The sequence below is a fragment of the Verticillium dahliae genome, genomic scaffold (assembly GCF_000150675.1).
Source record: "Verticillium dahliae VdLs.17 supercont1.21 genomic scaffold, whole genome shotgun sequence".
Taxonomy (NCBI): domain Eukaryota; kingdom Fungi; phylum Ascomycota; class Sordariomycetes; order Glomerellales; family Plectosphaerellaceae; genus Verticillium; species Verticillium dahliae.
This window is the reverse complement of record NW_009276924.1, coordinates 475,665-495,742: the sequence shown is the minus strand read 5'-3', so window position 1 is coordinate 495,742 and position 20,078 is coordinate 475,665. Positions and strand designations below refer to the sequence as shown.

General features: G+C 45.1%; 4 protein-coding genes across 4 annotated transcripts; 2 read left to right on the top strand and 2 right to left on the bottom strand.

The window, feature by feature from the left end:
• Positions 1-3,310: 3,310 nt before the first annotated feature.
• Positions 3,311-4,822, top strand: VDAG_08652 (quinone oxidoreductase; the record flags this gene model as incomplete). The annotated part of the gene is made up of 2 exons (XM_009652961.1): positions 3,311-3,765; positions 3,831-4,822. Exons 1-2 carry the CDS (start codon positions 3,741-3,743, stop codon positions 4,820-4,822), a joined length of 1,017 nt encoding a protein of 338 aa, XP_009651256.1. The 5' UTR covers positions 3,311-3,740.
• Positions 4,823-4,964: 142 nt separating this feature from the next.
• Positions 4,965-6,187, bottom strand: VDAG_08651 (dienelactone hydrolase family protein; the record flags this gene model as incomplete). Its single annotated transcript, XM_009652960.1, has 3 exons — positions 5,913-6,187; positions 5,121-5,852; positions 4,965-5,059 (listed from the first exon to the last, which is right to left on the bottom strand). The coding sequence occupies exons 1-3, from the start codon at positions 6,058-6,060 to the stop codon at positions 4,965-4,967; spliced, it is 975 nt and encodes a 324-aa protein (XP_009651255.1). The 5' UTR covers positions 6,061-6,187.
• A 222-nt stretch (positions 6,188-6,409) lies between these two features.
• VDAG_08650 (replication factor-A protein) lies at positions 6,410-8,756 on the top strand. The gene is made up of 4 exons (XM_009652959.1): positions 6,410-6,577; positions 6,640-6,891; positions 6,943-8,403; positions 8,463-8,756. Exons 1-4 carry the CDS (start codon positions 6,534-6,536, stop codon positions 8,557-8,559), a joined length of 1,854 nt encoding a protein of 617 aa, XP_009651254.1. The 5' UTR covers positions 6,410-6,533; the 3' UTR covers positions 8,560-8,756.
• Positions 8,757-9,369: 613 nt separating this feature from the next.
• VDAG_08649 (uncharacterized protein) lies at positions 9,370-11,102 on the bottom strand (the record flags this gene model as incomplete). Its single annotated transcript, XM_009652958.1, has 2 exons — positions 10,760-11,102; positions 9,370-10,680 (listed from the first exon to the last, which is right to left on the bottom strand). Exons 1-2 carry the CDS (start codon positions 10,916-10,918, stop codon positions 9,370-9,372), a joined length of 1,470 nt encoding a protein of 489 aa, XP_009651253.1. The 5' UTR covers positions 10,919-11,102.
• Between the last annotated feature and the right edge of the window lie 8,976 nt (positions 11,103-20,078).

Below are 20,078 nucleotides of genomic sequence, written 5' to 3'. Positions count from 1 at the left end.
TTCTCCTAATTTGGGTCGGCAAAAGAGGAGTCCATTTTTACCGTGGCGTCGAATGAACTCTTCGGGTTTTCTAATTGACAGACCAGGGAGATAGACCTCGCCAGCCCGGACAGTCAGCGATGAATAGGGGGGGAGGGAGTGTAAGGGAAGCGCTGCCAGTCTCGCCATTGGCCTTTGTCTACATGCCCTGTTTTTGTTGAAGCGGGCTCTTGCCGGCGCTGTTCACCACACAATCTCTCTCTTGTCTCTGGCCTTCCCCTGCTTCCCTGCCAATCCAAACAATGCGAGAGATTGAGAACTCGTACCGCCTCGGCCGTGATCGCCTGTGGGTCGCCAGTGCATGGCCTGCGTTGGAATGGGCACTGCCATCGTCCGTCCGAGTCGGCCATTGTGCAATCGTCAACCAACTTTTCTGGCCCGGCTGGTTAGCACGGTAGTAGTGCCCCGTGCTCTTGGTCCGTTGCCTGGGCCCGGCGTACCGTAATGGTAGCTCGCTATTGCTGTGCCTTGACGCGCGTATGAGACGACGGCTGCTGTTCAGTTGGATGAGCAGCACAAGTGACTTGTACACTCGCGGGCTAGCCGCTAGGTACTGTAGGATTGTGCACGACTCTAATGCACAACCTGGTGGGCCTCCAAGACGAACCAACACCATCAGTCGATGCAGGGCTGCCCGTCCCGCATACGGCCTGGTTGGTTCTGACTGGCGGAAGTCGCTGTCCCTGAGCTGATGACGCCTGTCCTGCTGGTTCGGGGCACACTAATGCAGGAACCCTATCGCTGGACACAAAGCCCGACGCAGACAGGCTGGTGAACCGCCGTCCTTGCTCCGTCAAGAAGGCAGCCAAGGCGGTCGAGCAGATTGAGCAGATTGCGCTCCTCTACCACCCGTCAAGGCCAACGCGTCTGACTTTGCTCAACGACCCATGCATGGCTATGAGAACCATGGCTCCTGGAGCTGATGTTACATGTACTGTACTCCGTTCTGCCAGGGCGAAAGGGCCGGCTTGACGGTGCCATCCGCAGATTCTTATCGATCGCACCAAGACACCTTGGTTTCCGTTTCGTGCGGCTGTGCAGGCCCACCCGATCCCTTGAGCAGGCCGGTGCTTCGAATGTGCCAGCTTGATGTCCAAGGCCAATCGTTCGTCGCCCATCGCTCGCTGTCGCCAGTCGTGGGCGAGATGTGATGGATGGGAACGATGTAAGGGCGGCGCGCTCAGGTCGTGCAGCCGATTGGGCTTGGACGGCTGGATGGGCGGTTGGACGGGCGGATGTGGGAGTGGATGGTGTGGGTGGCGAGCCAGGAGATTGAGCCTCGCAGAGATTGCACTAAGGTTCAATAGAGTCATATGTGCTGACTTGGGGCCAGGCGTACCTGGGCAGGTCGTAAAGTAAGGTAAGGTAGGTTAGCAAGGTTAGGTACCTTACCTAACTACCTTGCACGGCGACGATGGTTCTCTGGAGGGCACGGCACGACCACCCAGGTGCGATGATGCAGCGGCGCTCCAACAGAGGCCAGCACCAACGCTATCAGTGCCAGTGGGGCAGACGCTGGCGGCATGGAGAAGTGAACGGACGAGTCAGGTCTCGCGTATATCACCGACGGCTTTGCGCTCAATCTCCCAACCAGTTTAACAACACGAGAAAAAAAAAAGAGGCCCCCATCCCAATCCGGCTAATGGGGTGCAAAACAACAACACGATGACTAGAAAACTGGGTATATCGATGATCACCTGAGTCCAGACTCTTTGATCGGGGCTTCTCTTGCCAATCGTTGCCCTCCTAGTGGATTGCTCCTGGGGCCCTTTCGAGGCTTCTCTGGGGCCGTCTCCAAAAATGGCAACAGCGACCAGCTCGCCCATCAGGTACAAGCCCCCTGCCCTGTTAAGCCTGTGCATCGGAAATACCTGCCCTGTGTCTCCCATTTGCCAAGCCGCCCCGATGTGTGTCTGACACCTGAGAAGACTCTTGGACTCCAGGCGAGGCTTGCTGGGCCTGCCGAACCTGCTGTACGATGCGAATTGATGCCAGCCCTGCCAGCCCACCCAGTACCCAGCTTGGGACCCAGCTTGGGGGACCGGAAGCAAAGCCGGCCAAGCTGGCGGTCTGACGGTATGAGACGACGTGCCGCTCAAGTGCTGGTCAGATCTCCCAAGGGGGCCCTGCGCTTGGACATCAACCGCTCAGCGGGCCGTGTCTCCAGGTTCTATAGTTTTGAACTCTTGCTCTTGCTACATATGACTTTGCCTCGCTTCAGGTAATAAGCATGTCATTGAACACACTGGCCAAGATAGGGCGCGCCGTGATCGTCAGTCAAAGGCAGACAATCGGTGTTTCTGCTCGATGACTTCTCGGGCCTTGACGCCTCTTCTTGGCATCTCCGGGAGATCAGGAGCTCCATCGAAACGGAGGCGCCTTCAGACGGCAAAGCTCCGACTCCTCCTCAGCTCGAAAGGGCTTGGTTCGCATGGGTCGAGCGTGAGAGTTCAAGCTTTTGGGGCCAGTGAGCTGGTGACGGGCAAATCAGCTTCTCCTGAGCCACCAACTACGGAGCCGAGCTTTCCATATCATTGTGTACTATCGACCCAGAAAGCGCTCCACGCCCCGCAAGCTAATTTCCACTCAGTAGAGCTTCCCCCAGTTACAGGCCCCGTCGCCGTGTTTTTGTTGTCCTTTCCGAGAGCCAACCGTGTCTTGACTTGATGTTCCCGCTCCCGGTTGCCGGGCAAGGCGCTGGCAAGGCGGAAAGGCGGGCAGGCAAGACTTCCACAAGCAGGGGGGGAAAGCGAGGGCAGGGAGAATCATGATACCCGGCCTGACTCTGACCCTGATTCCGAATCCGACCCCATTGGACCAGTAAGGAGGTTGCCAATTCTAGAAGCATTTCACAGCGTTCAGAGCGCCTCGTATTGTTGCTGGCCATCGAGTTGACCTGCGAGTGAACCTTGAAATCGAGTCCCCGCGTCCCCGAGATTGAATGATCCATGGTCATGATGCAATGGAGCCAGGTCGTGTGAGGGTGGCATTGGGAGATATCCTCTCTCCTATCTACATGTATCACTGCCCCATTGCCGTGCCACTCGCCAAGCAGTTATCGCTAGCTGCCTGCTGCGTCAGAGTTGGTGTCGTCAGCACTTCACATTAGTGTGGTCCAAGGTGTCTTGCCTGCTTTTGAACCAATTCCACGCCATTGCCCTCACAAAGCAATGGTGGCATCCCGAGAACAACACGACAGCGTTTTTCAATTTGACATTTCACGCTGCACACAATGATGTTCTGCAGCAGCCTTGGATTACTTGCGCCACGCGGTGTCTCGGTTAGGCGCCCCTTTGCTGTGGACAAGAGTTCAGAGTCGATTTTCGTTTGGTGTCATACACCTTGAGAAGAATGTGGTGTCTTCAATTCGACGCTTGAGGGTCCATTGGGCCCCCCCAAATGGGACCATCTGCCGTCTTCTCACTTGCTGGCGTCGACAGCGTGGAAGAGTGCGGAATGCGTTCGTGGATCAGTCGGCCCAGGTTCGGCGTTAGGTTTGTAAGTCGCAAACAGGACGGGACGGGAATGTTGGAGCCGCACGTCATCGACACGACAGGAAAGCATGACCCCCCTCTACCGGATGTCGAGGCACCAAAACCCCCCACATCAGAGAGCTGAGGAAAACAAGACAGCATTCCTCACTGATCAGCAAACCCAACAGCACGACATCGCACGACTCATTTGGCATTTTTGAGGTGACAATGACGGCCACGATGCGAGCAATTGGTACGTCCCTGCCATCGAGACTTCGGCGGCATCATCACGACACCTCGTCTGACCCGCTTGTCCAGACATCAGGGGCGGCAAAGGCCCCCGCGAGAACCTATTCCTGAGTTCCAACATTCCTAAACCGACCCCCAAGTCAGGCGAGGCCCTCGTAAAGGTCAAGGCTTTTGGCATCAATCGCATGGATCAAATCCAACGCAACGGCGCATATCCCCTTCCCCCTGGTGTTTCCAGCATTCTCGGTGTCGAGTTTAGTGGCACCGTCGACTCCCTGGCCGACGAGGGTACCGACAGCTCCCGCTTCAAGGTCGGCGATGAGGTCTTCGGTCTGGCATATGGCGGCGCCTATGCCGAATACGTCGCTGTCGACGTGGGCATGCTGATGCCCAAGCCCGCTTTCCTCTCCTGGGAGCAGGCTGCTGGCGTCCCCGAGACTTGGATCACGGCCATCCAGGCCTTGCATGTTGTCGGCGAGTTCCAGCCCGGCAAGGCCGTGTTGTGGCACGCCGGCGCTTCGGGCGTCTCCATCGCCGGTATCCAGCTGAGCTTAGATGCCGGCGCCGGCGCAGTCTATGCGACGGCCGGTACGGAAGGCAAGTGCTCTTTCATTACGGGCACATTGGGAGCAACCAAGGCTTTCAACTACAAGACTGAGGATTGGGCAAAGGGGATCAAGGATGCGACCGGTGGGAGCGGAGTGGACCTTGTCGTGGACTTTATCGGCGGAGGCGACTACTTCACCAAGAACATTGATGTCGCGGCTAGGGATGGCAGGATCGCCATGCTCGGCATGATGGGAGGTGGCATAGTCGAGAATGTCGACATCAGGCCCATTCTGTTCAAGAGGGTGCGGATTGAGGGCACGACTCTGCGGAGCAGGACTCTCGAATATCAGGGAAAGCTACGAGAGAAGCTCGAGAGCTACCTGCCCGATTTTGAGAACGGCAAACTGAAGGTGGTCATTGACACCGTTCTGCCGTGGGACCAGATCCAGAAAGCTCATGAAATCCTAGAGGGGAACCAGAACTCGGGCAAAATCGTGTGTACCATTCCATAGGCATAGATATCATCAGATAAGAATCTCACAGAGACTCGACAAGCTGTTGTGTACGTTCAAGTGGTCATCCTCAGTCGTTCATTGGGCTCACAATATCAAGAAAAAGCTATCGCACACCGCGCACTTGATCCTTCCTGCCTACTTAGTGCTCCTGCACCCACTTCAACATTTGGTGGTAAGCCGTAGCCTGTGCCTCTCGAATGGCTGCATCTTCGTATTCACCGGCAACAGCGAAGCCTAGACAATGCGTCAGCAACTCACGAGACTGTCATTCGTAAGCAAAAGTGACAACACTTACCATGCGGAACTCCGGGGTAGACCCGAACCTCGTGCTCAAGGTTCGCTTTGGACATGGCGTCTTCGCCGAACGTGCGTACATGTTCAGGAAACAGGGGATCATCTTCCACACACACGAGCGAGATGGGAACCTTGAGCCCGTTGAAGTCGTCTGGCGTTACAGATGCGCCGTGGGCCAGCGCGCCAACCTTGATAAAGGGACCTTTTTTCACCTGGCCAGCCTCTTCGTCGGCGGGCTTCTGTGCTACGGCCTGGCTGTCAGACCCGAGGAGTAGAATGTAGCGTCCGCCTATGCAGTAGCCGACGGCATAAATGCCGTCGCCGTGCTGGATGGCATCGGTGTACTTCTCCCGGCACCCGTCGATGACGCGGTGTAGAATAGGCAGCACCTTCTCTTCCGTATGGCGCGCAAGCCACATGTCAATCTGGAAGCTTTTGGCGGTCTCAGCTACCTTGAGCTTAATAGTATCCAGGAAGGAGTCGCTCTGCTCGATATCAAAGGTGGAAGACGTCGGCGCCGGATCTTTGTTGAATATGTCAGGCATAGCCACAAGGAAGCCCTCGCTGGCAAACTTGTCGGCCTGGATCTGGTTGTTTGTCGAGTGAACGCCCGTACCACCTGTAAGGAGGAGCAAGAAGCGAGCTTGTGCATGGGGGTAGTCGGCGGGCTTGGAGATGTACACGTCGGTGTCGTTGATTTGGATGATTTCGCCGGTGGCGGATTGGCCATGTGCTGTGCTTATGAGCCTCTCCCTTTTCACTACCTTAATCCTCTATCAGCAAGTCAACTTACGAGCCGGCCGGTCTGAAACGCAATGTTCGCTGTGTTCTCCCATGGTCGGTCCAGTCTGAGCAGGAGTGTCGCCGGGAATGACAGGTTCCTGGACAGGGGCAGTAGCATCACTCTCGGGCGCCTTCGTCGCAACCTCGGCTTCAGCCATGGTAACAGTTCAAAACGTATGGTACGGTGTAGTATCAAGGATTCAGTGCAACAAAAGTCGCCAAAAGAAGTTGAGAGTCCGCTGAGTCGTGGGTCAGGAACGTTAGGAGAAACAATGGTCGCCTGGTGTACCTAGGTAGTTATCCTGCTGGCTAGCAATAGGTATTTACTACTTGGCCAGTGCCATTGACAGCGAATGAGGGGAGAAATGACGTCCGGATCGTTGCTACCCCGCGACGCGCCTTGCGAGTGGAGAAGTCCCCCAGCTGTCACACAGTGGCGACAACTGCCATAAGCCCGACCCCGCCATCTTCCTGGGAAGCACGCCTCAGTCTAGAAACCATTAAACAGGACGCGTCCGACGCGTCGTTTCCTGGCCTTATCTTTTGCCATCAACCCACCCTTATTATAGTTCATCTTCAATCCAGAGTCACCCATCTTGCTTTCCTCCACCTTATACGAAGCAAGCTCAAGATGGATTCTGCTGCTGCATCAAAGATTACACGCGGTGCTCTTGAGTATGACATTCCACAACACCCACAGGTTTCTAGAATTTCACTGACCGCTGTCGTGACCACAGCGCCATCTTCAACGATCCCGAAAATGTTGCCACCCGGTTCCCTGTGCCTGTTCTACAGTGCCTTCAGATCAAGCCTCTCGCAGGACAGCAAGGGGCGGCCGACCGTTTCCGAATTGTTTTAAGCGACATCAACAACTATGTCCAATCCATGATGGCGACCCAGGTCAACCATGTGATTCACGATGGGCATCTCGTCAAGAACTGCCTTGTTCGCGTCACCCAGTACCAACCCAACTCTGTCAAGGGCAAAAAGTCGGTACATTAATCATGTCAGACCTATTTCGAAGCTAACACCACGAATAGCATCCTCATCATCCTCGGTCTTGAGGTCATTCCAGAGCTTGGCACGCCTGAGAAGATTGGTGACCCCCTGGCCTTCGAACCCCTCCCTGAGGGCGCAGCCCCCAACCCGGGAAACACAGGCAATGCGCCGATCCAAGGCCAAAACTTTTATGGAGCAAAGAAGGAGGAAGAGAAAGAGAAACCAAGAATCTCGCAGATTCCTAGTCGCAGTGTCGCCGGTACAAGTCACGGCAGCAGCAACATATACCCCATCGAGGCACTATCTCCCTACGCACACAAATGGACTATCAAGGCCCGCGTTACACAAAAGTCCGATATCCGGACGTGGCACAAGCCCAGCGGAGAAGGCAAGCTCTTCTCTGTCAACCTGCTTGACGAGAGCGGCGAAATCAAGGCGACCGGTTTCAATGAGCAGTGTGATCAATATTACGACCTCCTTCAAGAGGGCTCGGTCTACTACATCTCGAACCCCTGCAAGGTCGGCATGGCCAAGAAGCAGTTTACCAACCTTCCCAACGACTACGAGCTCACTTTTGAGCGAGATACGGTGATTGAGAAGGCCGAAGATCAAACCAACGTCCCGCAGGTTCGCTACAACTTCTGTAACATCCAGGAACTGCAAAGTGTCGAGAAGGATGCGACGGTTGACGTTGTCGGTGTACTCAAAGACGTTGGCGAAGTCTCGCAGATCGTGTCCAAGTCTACAGGCAAGCCATATGAGAAGCGTGAACTCACACTCGTTGACGACAGCAACTTCTCTGTTCGCATCACTATCTGGGGCAAGTCTGCCCAGGGCTTTGACGCAAGCCCTGAATCGGTCGTCGCCTTCAAGGGCGTCAAGGTTTCCGACTTTGGCGGTCGCAGTCTGAGTCTCTTGTCGTCGGGCACCATGTCCGTCGACCCTGATATTCCTGATGCTCACCGCCTGAAGGGCTGGCATGACTCGTCTGGTCGCAATGATGCCTTCGCAACACACAACAGCATGGGCTCCGGCTTGGGTGCTGCCACTGGGCGCCCCAACGAAGACAAGGTCATTGTGCAGGTCAAGGACGAGCAGCTTGGCATGGGCGAAAAGCAGGACTTTTTCAACCTCAAGGCAACCATTGTCTATATCAAGCAGGATACCTTTGCGTACCCTGCTTGTCGTAACGAAGGCTGCAACAAGAAGGTTGTTGACATGAATGATGGTACATGGCGCTGCGACAAGTGCGACGTCTCTCACGACAGGCCTGAGTATCGCTACATCATGTCTGTGAACGTGTGCGATCACACATCACAGCTGTGGCTTAGCTGTTTCGACGAAGTTGGCCGGTCTATCATGGGCATGTCTGCGGATCAGCTCATGGAACTCAAGGAGGGCGGCGACGAAGCAACGCTCGCCAACGCTTTCGAGGCAGCCAACTGCAAGAAGCTCGCGTTCCGCTGCAGTGCCAAGATGGACACTTTTGGCGAGTCCCAGAGGTAAGATTTCTATCTGACTCGGGTTCTTTCGATGCTTTGACACTGATGGTTATTTGCAGAATTCGATACCAGGCTCGTAGTGCCGCGCCGGTTGAATACAAGTCGGAAGGCAACAAGCTTGCGGAACTGATCAAGCAGTACAGCATCAGTTCTTGAAGCTTTTGTGTGGCAACGGCGTCGCAGCTGACCATGGTACTAAATGACGTGCCTAGGGGGCATATCTGGATTATGGAGAGAAAAAGCAGAATGTTCGGGTGTATCATGAGCCATGAACGGCGAAAGCCGAGAAGAGTATTGTGCTGTTCCTTTGCTGAACAATTATGACCAATACAAGACATGCAATGTTCAACACGGCCGTACAGCGCATTCATGTAATCTCATCATGTTTCCTATACTGGCCAGTCTATGACCAGTTTTGCGGCTGACCCTCGTTTCTCTGCAGAAACTCGCAGAGGTCTAAGAGGATGATGTGCCACACTGCCTCAGCATGATACCTTGTCCGGAGTCTCAAGAACTCCGTTTCCGAACGCCGGCTCCCTTATGATTTCATGAGACTGCAGGGCCTCGTTCCCCTTCGCCCTACTTGTAAGCCACAACGCTTCCATGTTGTTTGTGAATAAGCAAAGCCATTATCAGAAGCCGTGCGTTTTGTCATTGCCTTCGTCATTCATCAAGTCCGTACATTACGGCTCTGCACCCACGTGCTTTTATTTGTCTCGCCCCTCGTTGTCGTTCTCATACCTAGAGACTACCGAATCCGAGGAGTAAGCCCGGGTCATCTGGGATCGCGTCAAAGTCGGGGTACGCGATGGAGATCAGGGTGCTGATGAAAGAAGCGCTATAGATAGGTTCATCGCCTTCTTCTGAAGGCGACAAGTCCTCCAACAGCAAGTTCGAGAGTGCTGGCGAGGTAGCGAACACGGGCACGGGGGGAGGCGCGTGCACGATGGAGTCTTGAGCTGGACGCTAACCGTGCTGCATGGTATCGACCATGAGGTCCTCGTCCTCAATGGACTGGTCAAAGCCAAAGCCTTGGTCGGCCATGTGCCCCTCCTTCTCCTGGCGCTTCTGTTCGCGTGCAATGTGTCTCGCGTAGTCTCGAGATGCCATGAGGCGCGAATCGGTCGTCTCAACGATGCTGCCGAGGGCTTTGAGATTGTCAACAGCCTTCTTCATTTCTTGCGCAAACTCCGTCTCAGAGAGAACCTCTCCATCAGGGAGGAAGGCAAGATAGCTTGTGCCGTTGGTGTCGGTATCGAGGAACCCTTTGAGCATGCCCGTTGCGATCATATCACGGACAAGTGTTTCTACTTCTTGGTCTGTTGCCAGAAGCTGTCCCGTCTCAGCACTCTTGGTCTGTTCTCTGAGCTCACGAATGCTCAGTTTGCAGTAGATCTGAGACAGCCCAATAATCTGCCATTTCTGGTAGCCTTTCAAAACTTCCTTGATAAGATCGTTGTTGCCATCCTCTTCCCAGATTGCCGCTCCTTTGGTAGCTTCGCTGATGAGCTGGGACACGCTGTAAGTCGAGAAGAGGATAGCAAAATCTGCGTAGGCCTTGCTCAGAGTGTGGTATTGTTTGGCTGCGCCTGGATGGATGTACGCGGGGAGTTTTGGTGCCTGTCCAAAGGCAAGCAGGCTGGTGAGAATCCACTTCTTGTGTGCGTCGCACATGGTGGGAAGGATGCCGCCGTCGCGGCTGGGAAACGCGACGATTCGGCCGAAGGCAGCATAGGCTTTCTTCCACCGCCCGAGCGAGCAGAATATCAGCCCACAGAGGTAATCGTAATTTATAATGGCTTCTCTTGTCAGAGTGCCTGTGAGCTGACTGGAGGGCGTGATGTACTGTATCGGGGAAGCGTTCCGATCACAGAGATATTCGGCGGTGTCTTGGTTGACCATACCAGGAACAAAGACATACGGTTTCTCGATAACAGGCAGTATGGGGGCCAAGACCTGGTGGTCGTTTGCCAGTGTGACCAGGTTGACATGGTGAGAAGTCAACATTTGACCGGTAGGATCAAGCCGAAGGATCGCATTCGAAGCGGCCTCAATAGCCTGAGGACGAGGAAACCACTGGCCGTTCAAGACGTCATTGACAAGCTGCGAGAACAGATCACCAGCATACCGGATCTGACGTGCGTTGAAACTCTCAAAGAATCGGAGCGCGTAAGGGCTGAGGTTGTCTCGGTGCAGGGGTCGCGTCGTGTCATTGGTTTTTCTGATCGAGTGAAGAGCCGCAAGATAGGAGATGGAGTTGATCGAGGGGTCCAGGATCTGCAGGGTGGTTCATGGTTACTTTCTGGGTAAACGGCAATGAACGTCGCGGGGAAGGCGGGGATGCATATGACGGTACCTGGAAGAGCTCGCCGGAGGTGGCCTTAGTAGTGAAGCCTTGATCGGTGAGAAATCCAGTAATGGTTTTGACATGGTTCCTGGCAGCCTTGTCGTACACCTTGTCCGTCGTGTTCCCGTCGGGTGGGAAGGCCAGGAGATACTCGATGGTGGTAACCATGATGCCCTGTGTTGGTGACTTTCGTCGTGCCGTGTTGGTGGTCAGCCCTGGATGTGCCGTCGGTCGAGGGCACGCCGAGACTCCAGGCACTACAAGTTGTCGCTTAGCGGTACTAGACAACACCTCTGGGAGCCGATATGAAGTGGGATGGCAAAGGAATCGTGATGTTGCCCTCGCACGACTCAGGACGGTGATGTGCACGCCGTGACTTCTAACTGAGTAGCTATGTGAAGGCACTGGCAAATGCCCAGCTTGAGGAAGCTCTAGCTTAGTCAGTGACCAAACGCTCTTGCTCTGCCTTGGGTCGTGAGGCAACCCCGCGCTTGCGCTCGCCGAGTGGAGGAAGGGACTGCTGGTGATGTGGCTAGTCAGCAAGTACTATATTACGTAGCACTACTGTGATCACTCAACACAGTTGGTATGTGCTGTGTTGTTGAATTGGGCTTAGGTTGTGGCCGATGTGCCCCCAGGGCTACATTATATTTAATCTGCTGACTAACCACATCACCCGAAGCCCCTTCCACCACTGGCTGTGCGAACTCAATTGTGGGGCGTCTTCGATAACAAGTTGTTCGACAAGAGTCGCGAGTGGGAGAACGGGACAGGAAGTGCAATGCAACGGGGGTATTCATTTGACGAGGGCATGCAGTACTGAAGGGTTACTAGATATTCCTTTTCGTCTTCCACTATTTTAACCAATATAACTAACTTTAAACCCCTATCACTTATACGATCTCTGCTAACTTCTCGGCAATTCCTATTGATTTCTATCTCTAGTGACTATAGTAGGGCTTCCGATTAGTTCCGATCTAATCACTTACCTATTTCACCCTTACTATTATATCTTCACCGGTTACGGTACTATCTCATTAAAGAGGCACTATAACGCGCACGATAATACTATTACTACTACTAGATAACCGAGGGTTAATAACTATATCATTATCTCTATATAACTAATATATCTTTAAAGATATATATCCTTCATCGCTATTCGACCTAAGCTAATATATAAAACTACTAGAATCCTATCGATAGGATTTCATTATAGGTTTTATACTAATATCCCTATCCGTAGCCCTATTAGGCGATCCTAGTAGCGTAGGCCTAAGTTATTAGTTATATATATATCCGTATAACTACCTTAGAGCGATACCTACGACATTATAGTAGTTATAGACGACTACTAGGGTAATCTTACTAGATAGATCTAGTGTACGCTTAGAATTAGAAGTAGGAATATTAGGATAATCGGGCCGATAGTCGACTAGGCCTTCCTATCGTAACCTAGGACTATAGATATTAACTTCCTTAGTAATAGGCTAGTTTACTCTTGCCTAGTCCGCTAGCTCTTAGGCATTAATAAGACCTTCTAGGGAATCTCTTACTCCTAATCTATCTATCTATCCTATACCTATACTAATACGTCTATTATCTCCTAGCATATTTAATTCTATTAGTAGAGGTCTAGAGTTATCTCGTTTATAAGACCACGGTCTAGGTAATAATAGCGTTGCTTCTATGGAGGCCCTATTACTATAAACCTATTCCCTAGCATTATTACCTTAGCTCCCTAGAATACCTTTAGTTACCTATTAAAATTCACCTTTTAGCTATTAAGGTTCAAGTCCCTCCTATTAAGGTTTAAGTCCTAACTAGTTTCAACGATAGACTATATTATTAATAGCCCCTAGACCTCTAGCTATAGTAGGACTACCTACCTTTACTAACTATAGTACTTTCGATAGTAAGTAGTCTATAGCTAGATAGATTAATTATCTAAGATACGAGTTTAATTATATTAGATAATTACCCCCGGACCCTTAATAATACCTTATAATAATAGACCGACTATATAATAGAATTACGGCTATATTCTTAGACTCTTACGTAGCTATAAAGAATACCTTAAATTATCCTAACCTAGGACCTATTAAAGCTCTTCTTATAGAAACCTTACTAAAAGAGCGATTCCCCGTTATTATCGTAAATATAATCGATAATAAGCCTATAACCCTAGAGCAATATTTTAGAGAAGCCCTTAATAGATATTACCTTAGAGCCTAGGCCTACCTAAGATATACTAGAGGTCGAGACTCTAGAGACCTAAGAGCTATACCTCTATCTATCTTAGAACGTAATTACTTATCCTAAGTAATACGTTAATTTATATAAGGTTTATAGGACCTCGAGCTCCGCTAAGAGTCTATTAAGAAGTCTACTATATAAATAGAAGGTCTAAGAGACGCTTATACCTTTATCTAATAAGCTAGATAGATTATTAAAGATCGAAAACTCGTTATAAAAGCTTAGGTAGAGTAGACTAAGACTAGCTTTATTAAATAAATAATACGAGCTTAATAAGGTAAGAGTATAAAGAGAGTATTAACTAAGTTCTATAGCCTCCTACTACTAGATAACTAATAAGATAATAATACTATATTATTAGTAATTACTATATTTACTAGAGTTACTTACCCTATCCCTTAATAGATCTAGATATTATAGAAATAAGCTCCTATATAATATTAGCTAATTAACCTTACTTAAGCCTAGAACTTTACTTAAAGGCTAGCCCTTCCTACTCCTATATAAATAATACTTAATTCGGTAAATAGATATTAAAGCACTAAGTATACTACTTAGGTATACTAAATCCCGCTAAGCCTATACTATAAGCCTTAATAAATAGGCTAATAAGGATCGTTTACCTCTAAGCCTCTAATATAGCTATCCTATTAATAATACCCCTAAGCTTAAGTACCCTAGTAATAATAATAGAATAAAGGAAATTAAGATAGCCGCTAATCGCTACTATAATTAATTAACCCCTTTATTAATAAAATATAATCTTTAATTAGAGCTAATAGCTATATAAGGGTAATATACTATACTTATAATATTAAGGGATATACCCTACCTATTAATAAGTATAACCCTATAGCTATATAACTCTAGTAATAGGAAGTAAATATCCTACGCTAAAAGGGTATCGAAGCCTAGAGTATTATATCTAATATAGCTTTTATAAGTATAGGCCTAACCCTAGAGGACGTTACTATATAGCTAATAAAGGTAAGTACTATTATAAAGGTTAAGTCTTCTAGTTCCGGAGACGATAACCTAGCTTAACCCTAGGATAATAATACTACTCTATCGGATATAAGCGCTATAATTAATTCCTATTTATATAGCGTTAAGTTTAATAACGAGATTATTTACGCTAAACCTAAAATAATTAAAGATATTTTAGATTCTACCTTAATATAAATATTCTTAACTATTATTAGACTATTAATTAAGAAGAAACGGAAAGCCCGTTTATTAATTACTTCTAAGGAAATAAGATTAGAATTTAGTATACCTAGGTTATAGGTACTACTACCTAATTAACCCTAACCGTTCTATCGAGGAGTATTACTAGAGGACCTAGCTAATATAATAGCTATACGCCTAAGGGCAACCGCCTAGAATAGAGGATTAACGACTCGTACTAGCCGTAAAGCTAGGAAGCCCTAATAGGATAGGTTAGCCCCTATCGTTAATTAGGATAGTACTATTCCCTTTAACTACTTAGCCTTTTTTAAGAAGTTTACTACCTAAATAAACCTTATAGAGATTATATAGATATCCCTAGATACGATTAAGTATCTCCGTAAATACGCTACCTATAAAAGAGCTATATCTAAGATATATACTATATTAAGTTTACTAGAAGCCGAGGGACTACCCCCTAGATTCTAGAGGCTAATAAGTCTAGATATAATACCTAGGCTATATATAGCTACTAGACCCTACTAAGTAGACTATATAATTATAGCTAAAGTTAGAGGTAAGATAATTAGATTCCCTATACTACTTAACTCGATATAGGCCGATTAAGGTTCTAAAGTTAATATAATCTCCCTAACTATTATTAACTTCTACTAGATCCCTAAATATAATCTCTTATTAATAAGACTTAGAAGGCTATATATTACTATATTAGACGGGAATATAACCCCTATATAGGAATTCGTTATCCTTAAAGCTATAGTAGATAGCCTATAGAGGGATATCTAGGCTATTATTAGACCTAATTTTTATAGGTCCTATAGAATATAACTAATACTAAGCCTCCCTTAGCTCTAGGAAGTAAACGCCTATTTAGATATTCGGAATAGCTAATTAATAATTAATAACTTAACTAGAAAGGAGGAAGCTAGAGCGCTATAGGGCCCTAGACTTTAACCTTCTATAAGATAGAGGATTCTATTAGACCTTAAGAGTATAATAGTACTATACTAAGACCTAGATAGTAATACTAACGCTAACGATTTATCGGCTAATAACTAGGGCAACTTTAATAATACTAAAGATATAGATATAGAAGCTTAATCTAATTTAGAAAACTAATCCTATTTACTCGACCTAGATAAGTCGGAAAACTATACCTAGACGATATTATTAATGGATTTAATTACTTAACTAGAACCTACCTAGTATAGTTATATTTTTATACTCTAAGGGTAGCTATATATAATAATATATTATATATAAAGGTAAAAGGCCTATATTATTATTAAAATAGCTAACTATTAATAGAGACTAACTATTTAAGAGTATATTCCTTAACTATAGCTATAGAACTAGACCTAAATAAGGAGCTCTAGAGGACTACCCTTAAGGGTATTAATATAGAATATTATCTAAGTCTATATTTCCCGACTAAATAGTATATAGACCGCCTACTAATAGATAAAACTACGCTTATAGGAGTTATTATATAGTAGATTAAGGACTTAGGATATACGCTTAGGCTACTAGTACTAGATAACCTATAAGAGGATATAATAAGGACCTTATATACCTACTACGGGCTTATTATAAATTTAATATATAATATCCTACCGATAGACCTATATAAATACTACGTATACTTAAAACCTAGAATATAGCTATAGAATAGGTCCCCTAGGAAATATCGAATATTAATAGAGTAATACTAGCTATATAAACTAATCTAGGATAGTATCGAGGCGGGTATATATAAGTCTATATTATTAATAAATAATGCCCTATCGGATTAGAGAGTAGAACTAATCCTAGTAATTAAGTCTAGATAGGAGGTAGACCCTTAAGCCGAGCGTAGACTTACCTTTAACTATAGCTATATAATCGAGGAGATATTTAGGATATTAATTACCTAGCTAAATAAGGTCTATAATAAGCTAGCGGACCCGTAGATTAGCTTATATAGCGTACTTAACCTAAAGTACGCCTACTAGTCTATCGGAGTATACCTAGACTCTCGTTTAGTATTTACGTTCATTATAGATAGATTCCTATAACTATAACTAACTAGGATATTATAGGGGTCTTAGACCGTAGCTTACTTAATAATAGAAGCTATAAAGATAGCGCTTAAGCCTATACCTAGACTATATACTAAACCCTTAATAATAATACCCCTAGACCCTAGAGGACTAGCCCTAACTATTAACTATTTCGATAATATATTCGTTACGTATATAGATTTCCGTAAATAATAGATCTTCTTAAAGTACTATTTACTACTATATCTATTATAATTAATATTAAAGCTATTATTCTCGAAACTTCGCTTTAGATTAGATTTAATTATAGCTATTAGGTAGAACTATAGCGTAAACGGTCGGATAATAATAAAGCTAGAATATATAAAGAAGCTTAGTAAGTAGCCTATATTACGGGACTAGATATAGGTTAGGTTATTCCTTAGAGCCCTAGGACTATATCGGCGCTAGATATATAACTATATAGAATTATCGAGATTACTTTATAGATTTATAGGGAATATTACGTAATAGTAGAATAACGCTAAATCTATAATATTTACTACTTTAAGGACTATATACGCTTAAGCTATTAAGATATAAGGATATAATATTAAGGAATTAGTTAAGATGTATATAGACGCTTCTAGATTTAGTACTAGCTACGTAATTATATAAATCTAGGGAGGTATCGATAAGCCGCTCCTATATAATATATTCCTATTTATAAAGATATAGCGAAATTATAGTACTTATAAGTAGGAACTATATATAATTATAGAATTCTATAGGAGATATTAATACTACTTCTATACTAAAAAGGTATTAACTATCTATATTAATTACTAATTACTTATATAGTTCCTATTATTAGGCTATTACGATAATATCTATACTCGGTAAGTAACTAAATTATAGCTATTAAACCTAGAAATTTAATATATCTTAGGGGAACGTAATAAAGTAGTAGATGCCCTCTCACGGATAGTATTCGATTTAGTTAAATATAATAATAACCTATCCTAGTTCGGATATTAGGACGATAATAGTATATAGGTCTAGAAGGATAGCTCTAGAGGCTATTAAGACTTAATATAATAAGCTATAGAGAAGTATAAAGCTGAACGATAAGCTACCTAGTAACTAGTATAGGATATCGTATCCCTAAGCTATCTAATTAGCTTATAACCTTATATATCTTAGAGAGCTAAGTCCGATACTCTAGTTTAGGACTTTAAGTTAGGAATTCTATTAGATATAAAGTAATTAGGGGGTTGCATTTTATCTACGTATATATCGAATACTATACTTAGACTCCTAGGGATAGGTAAGTATATAAAATCCTAATAATATAAGGATATTATTACTTTCCTAATATTAATTATAATTAATAGTACCTAGAATAAATACTAGAAGAGGGCTATTATTTCCTAGGCTATTTATTTTAAGATCGAGAATACGAAACTCCTCTATTATATAGGTAAAAGCCTATAATAGCTATATTTAGTTAAGAACGAAATAGTAAACGTATTAAAGGCCGTATATAACGATATAGGCTACTAGGGGCCTAACTCTATAAGAAGGAAATTAACGGCTTTAATATACTAGCCTCGTATAGTATTAGATATTATCGATTATATCGCTAGCTATTAGATATATATAAAATATTAGCCTAATAAGCTAAAGGCTCCTCCTATAGATATATAGGTTAGTAAACTATTCTAACTTATAGGTATCGATTACCTAGGACCTTTTCTTATTACTAATAGAGGCCGCTACTATATCCTAGTAATAGTAGACTACTTTAGTAGATTTACCTAAGCCTTTCTAACGATAGGGACTATAGCTACGGAGATACTTAGGGTTATATTATCCTAGATAGCTAAGATTAGAATATTACTATTAGCTTTTTACCCGAATACTAGATTAGCCTTTATAGCTATAGAATTTATAGATAGCCTAGCCTATATAGGCGTAAGCGTAATTCTAGGACTAGCTTAATTATATAAAAGCTTTAATATAGTAGAGGTAATTAACCGATTAATATAATAGGTAATAAACTATATAGGGGCTAGCTATATAGACTAGGACCTAGACTATCGATAGTATACTAAAGCCCTAAACTCTAGGTATATAGCTATAATAGGTTACTTACTATATAAGATTATATATAGGATACTATTAATTAGTAACGTAGAATAATAATACCTATCCCTATCTAGGATATCGCTATTAGTAATTATAACTAGACCTAATTAGAGGCTAGAATATAGCTCGTCCTCCTAGGCTAATACTATAGAGGTACGGATAGCCCGAATAGAGTTCTATCGAGATAATATTCACTATACTTCTAGAGAGAGAGCTACTACTACTAAGCATTAAACCCGGACTATATAGCTATTTACTACTAGTATACTAGTAATACTAATCTAGGAAGGTAAACTACTAAAACTAGAAGCCTAATAAAGGGGGCCTTTCCGGATATTAGAACGGTATAGATAGAGGATATATAGGATTAAGAAGCTAGACGGTATACTTATAGCCCTAGAGCGATATTAGGACTATCTAAAGGAGTTTCGATTATAATAAGGATATCTAGCTATAGAAGATAGATAGCTACTATTTAAGAAGCTATTAAGAAGGCTAAAATATAAGACTAAGATAATCGTAGTATAATAATAAAAGTAGTGTTACGACCTGGCAGCTTCCGAAGGGGGAACACTGTCAGAGGGTTGGGGTTGCTGTTTGCAGAAGCTTAGGTTATGACTCTAAGACGATATAGTATCGTAAAGCGTTACGTACTCGTTATAATGAATATAAAGTAAGACTTAGATTAATCACTATCGTAAGAAAGAATATATCTATAAGTATAGAATGCCCATCCTTATATACCTATCCATCCTATCCTTATTATTAGGTAATAAGCTTATATTAGATAGCTCACTATTATATTATAATCCTATTATATTAGATCACGGATTACCGTAATCCTAATATATTAATAATCTATTATTCGAGGATCACTATACCTAGTGATCCTATTACGTAACTAGTTCCTTAGCAGTCCTTATCTTATCGTCGTTCCTAGTTATCCTAACGCGGGGCTACCTACGGCCCGTCGTTCGACCCTTAGTTATTACATAATGCTCCTCCTCTAGGCCGATATCCTAACGGCTATAAGTAATAGGTCCCGTCCTAGGCTTAGTTAGTCCGTACTTCCCTTCTTTACTAACCGCGATACGATATCTAGTCGTATTCGAAAACCTTTATTAAAGAAAGCCGTTAAGCGTATTAACCTTACGTCTTCAATCGAGTCGAAGGGTTCTAACGCTAATATACCTTATACTTAGTATTTCCGGAAAGGCCTAAAATATCGTATATCGGAGAAGTCTACGCGATATAGGGAGTATATAAAGCGCGGTCGTTAATATAACGGTATCTTAGTATCGTCTTCTCGTAAATATTATATTTTTAATTAGTGTTTTTATAGCTAACGGTAGCTTAATCGAGCGTCTCTCGAAGACTAAGAAGAAATTAGAGGATAATAAAGAGGCTACGGAAGAAGCGCTAGCTAAATTATAAGAAGATTTATCGTATACCGTGAATCGCCTATAACGTATTCGGTAAATTAAGAAGAAAGTAAAGGAACGTAATAACGAGGCGTTTCGTCGGGGTATCTAGGAATTAGATACGGAGGATAGTCTATTCTCTACCCTTAACGCCTATAAATATTACGTAGAAAGTAATTTAGTATTTATAGGGGTAGCTTCTAACGTAGACTAGCCTTCCTTGGGGTTAGGAGAGCTACTAGAGGAGTCTAGTGCTAGTGAAACTACTATAGTAGCTATAGGCAATTCAGGTTCGAA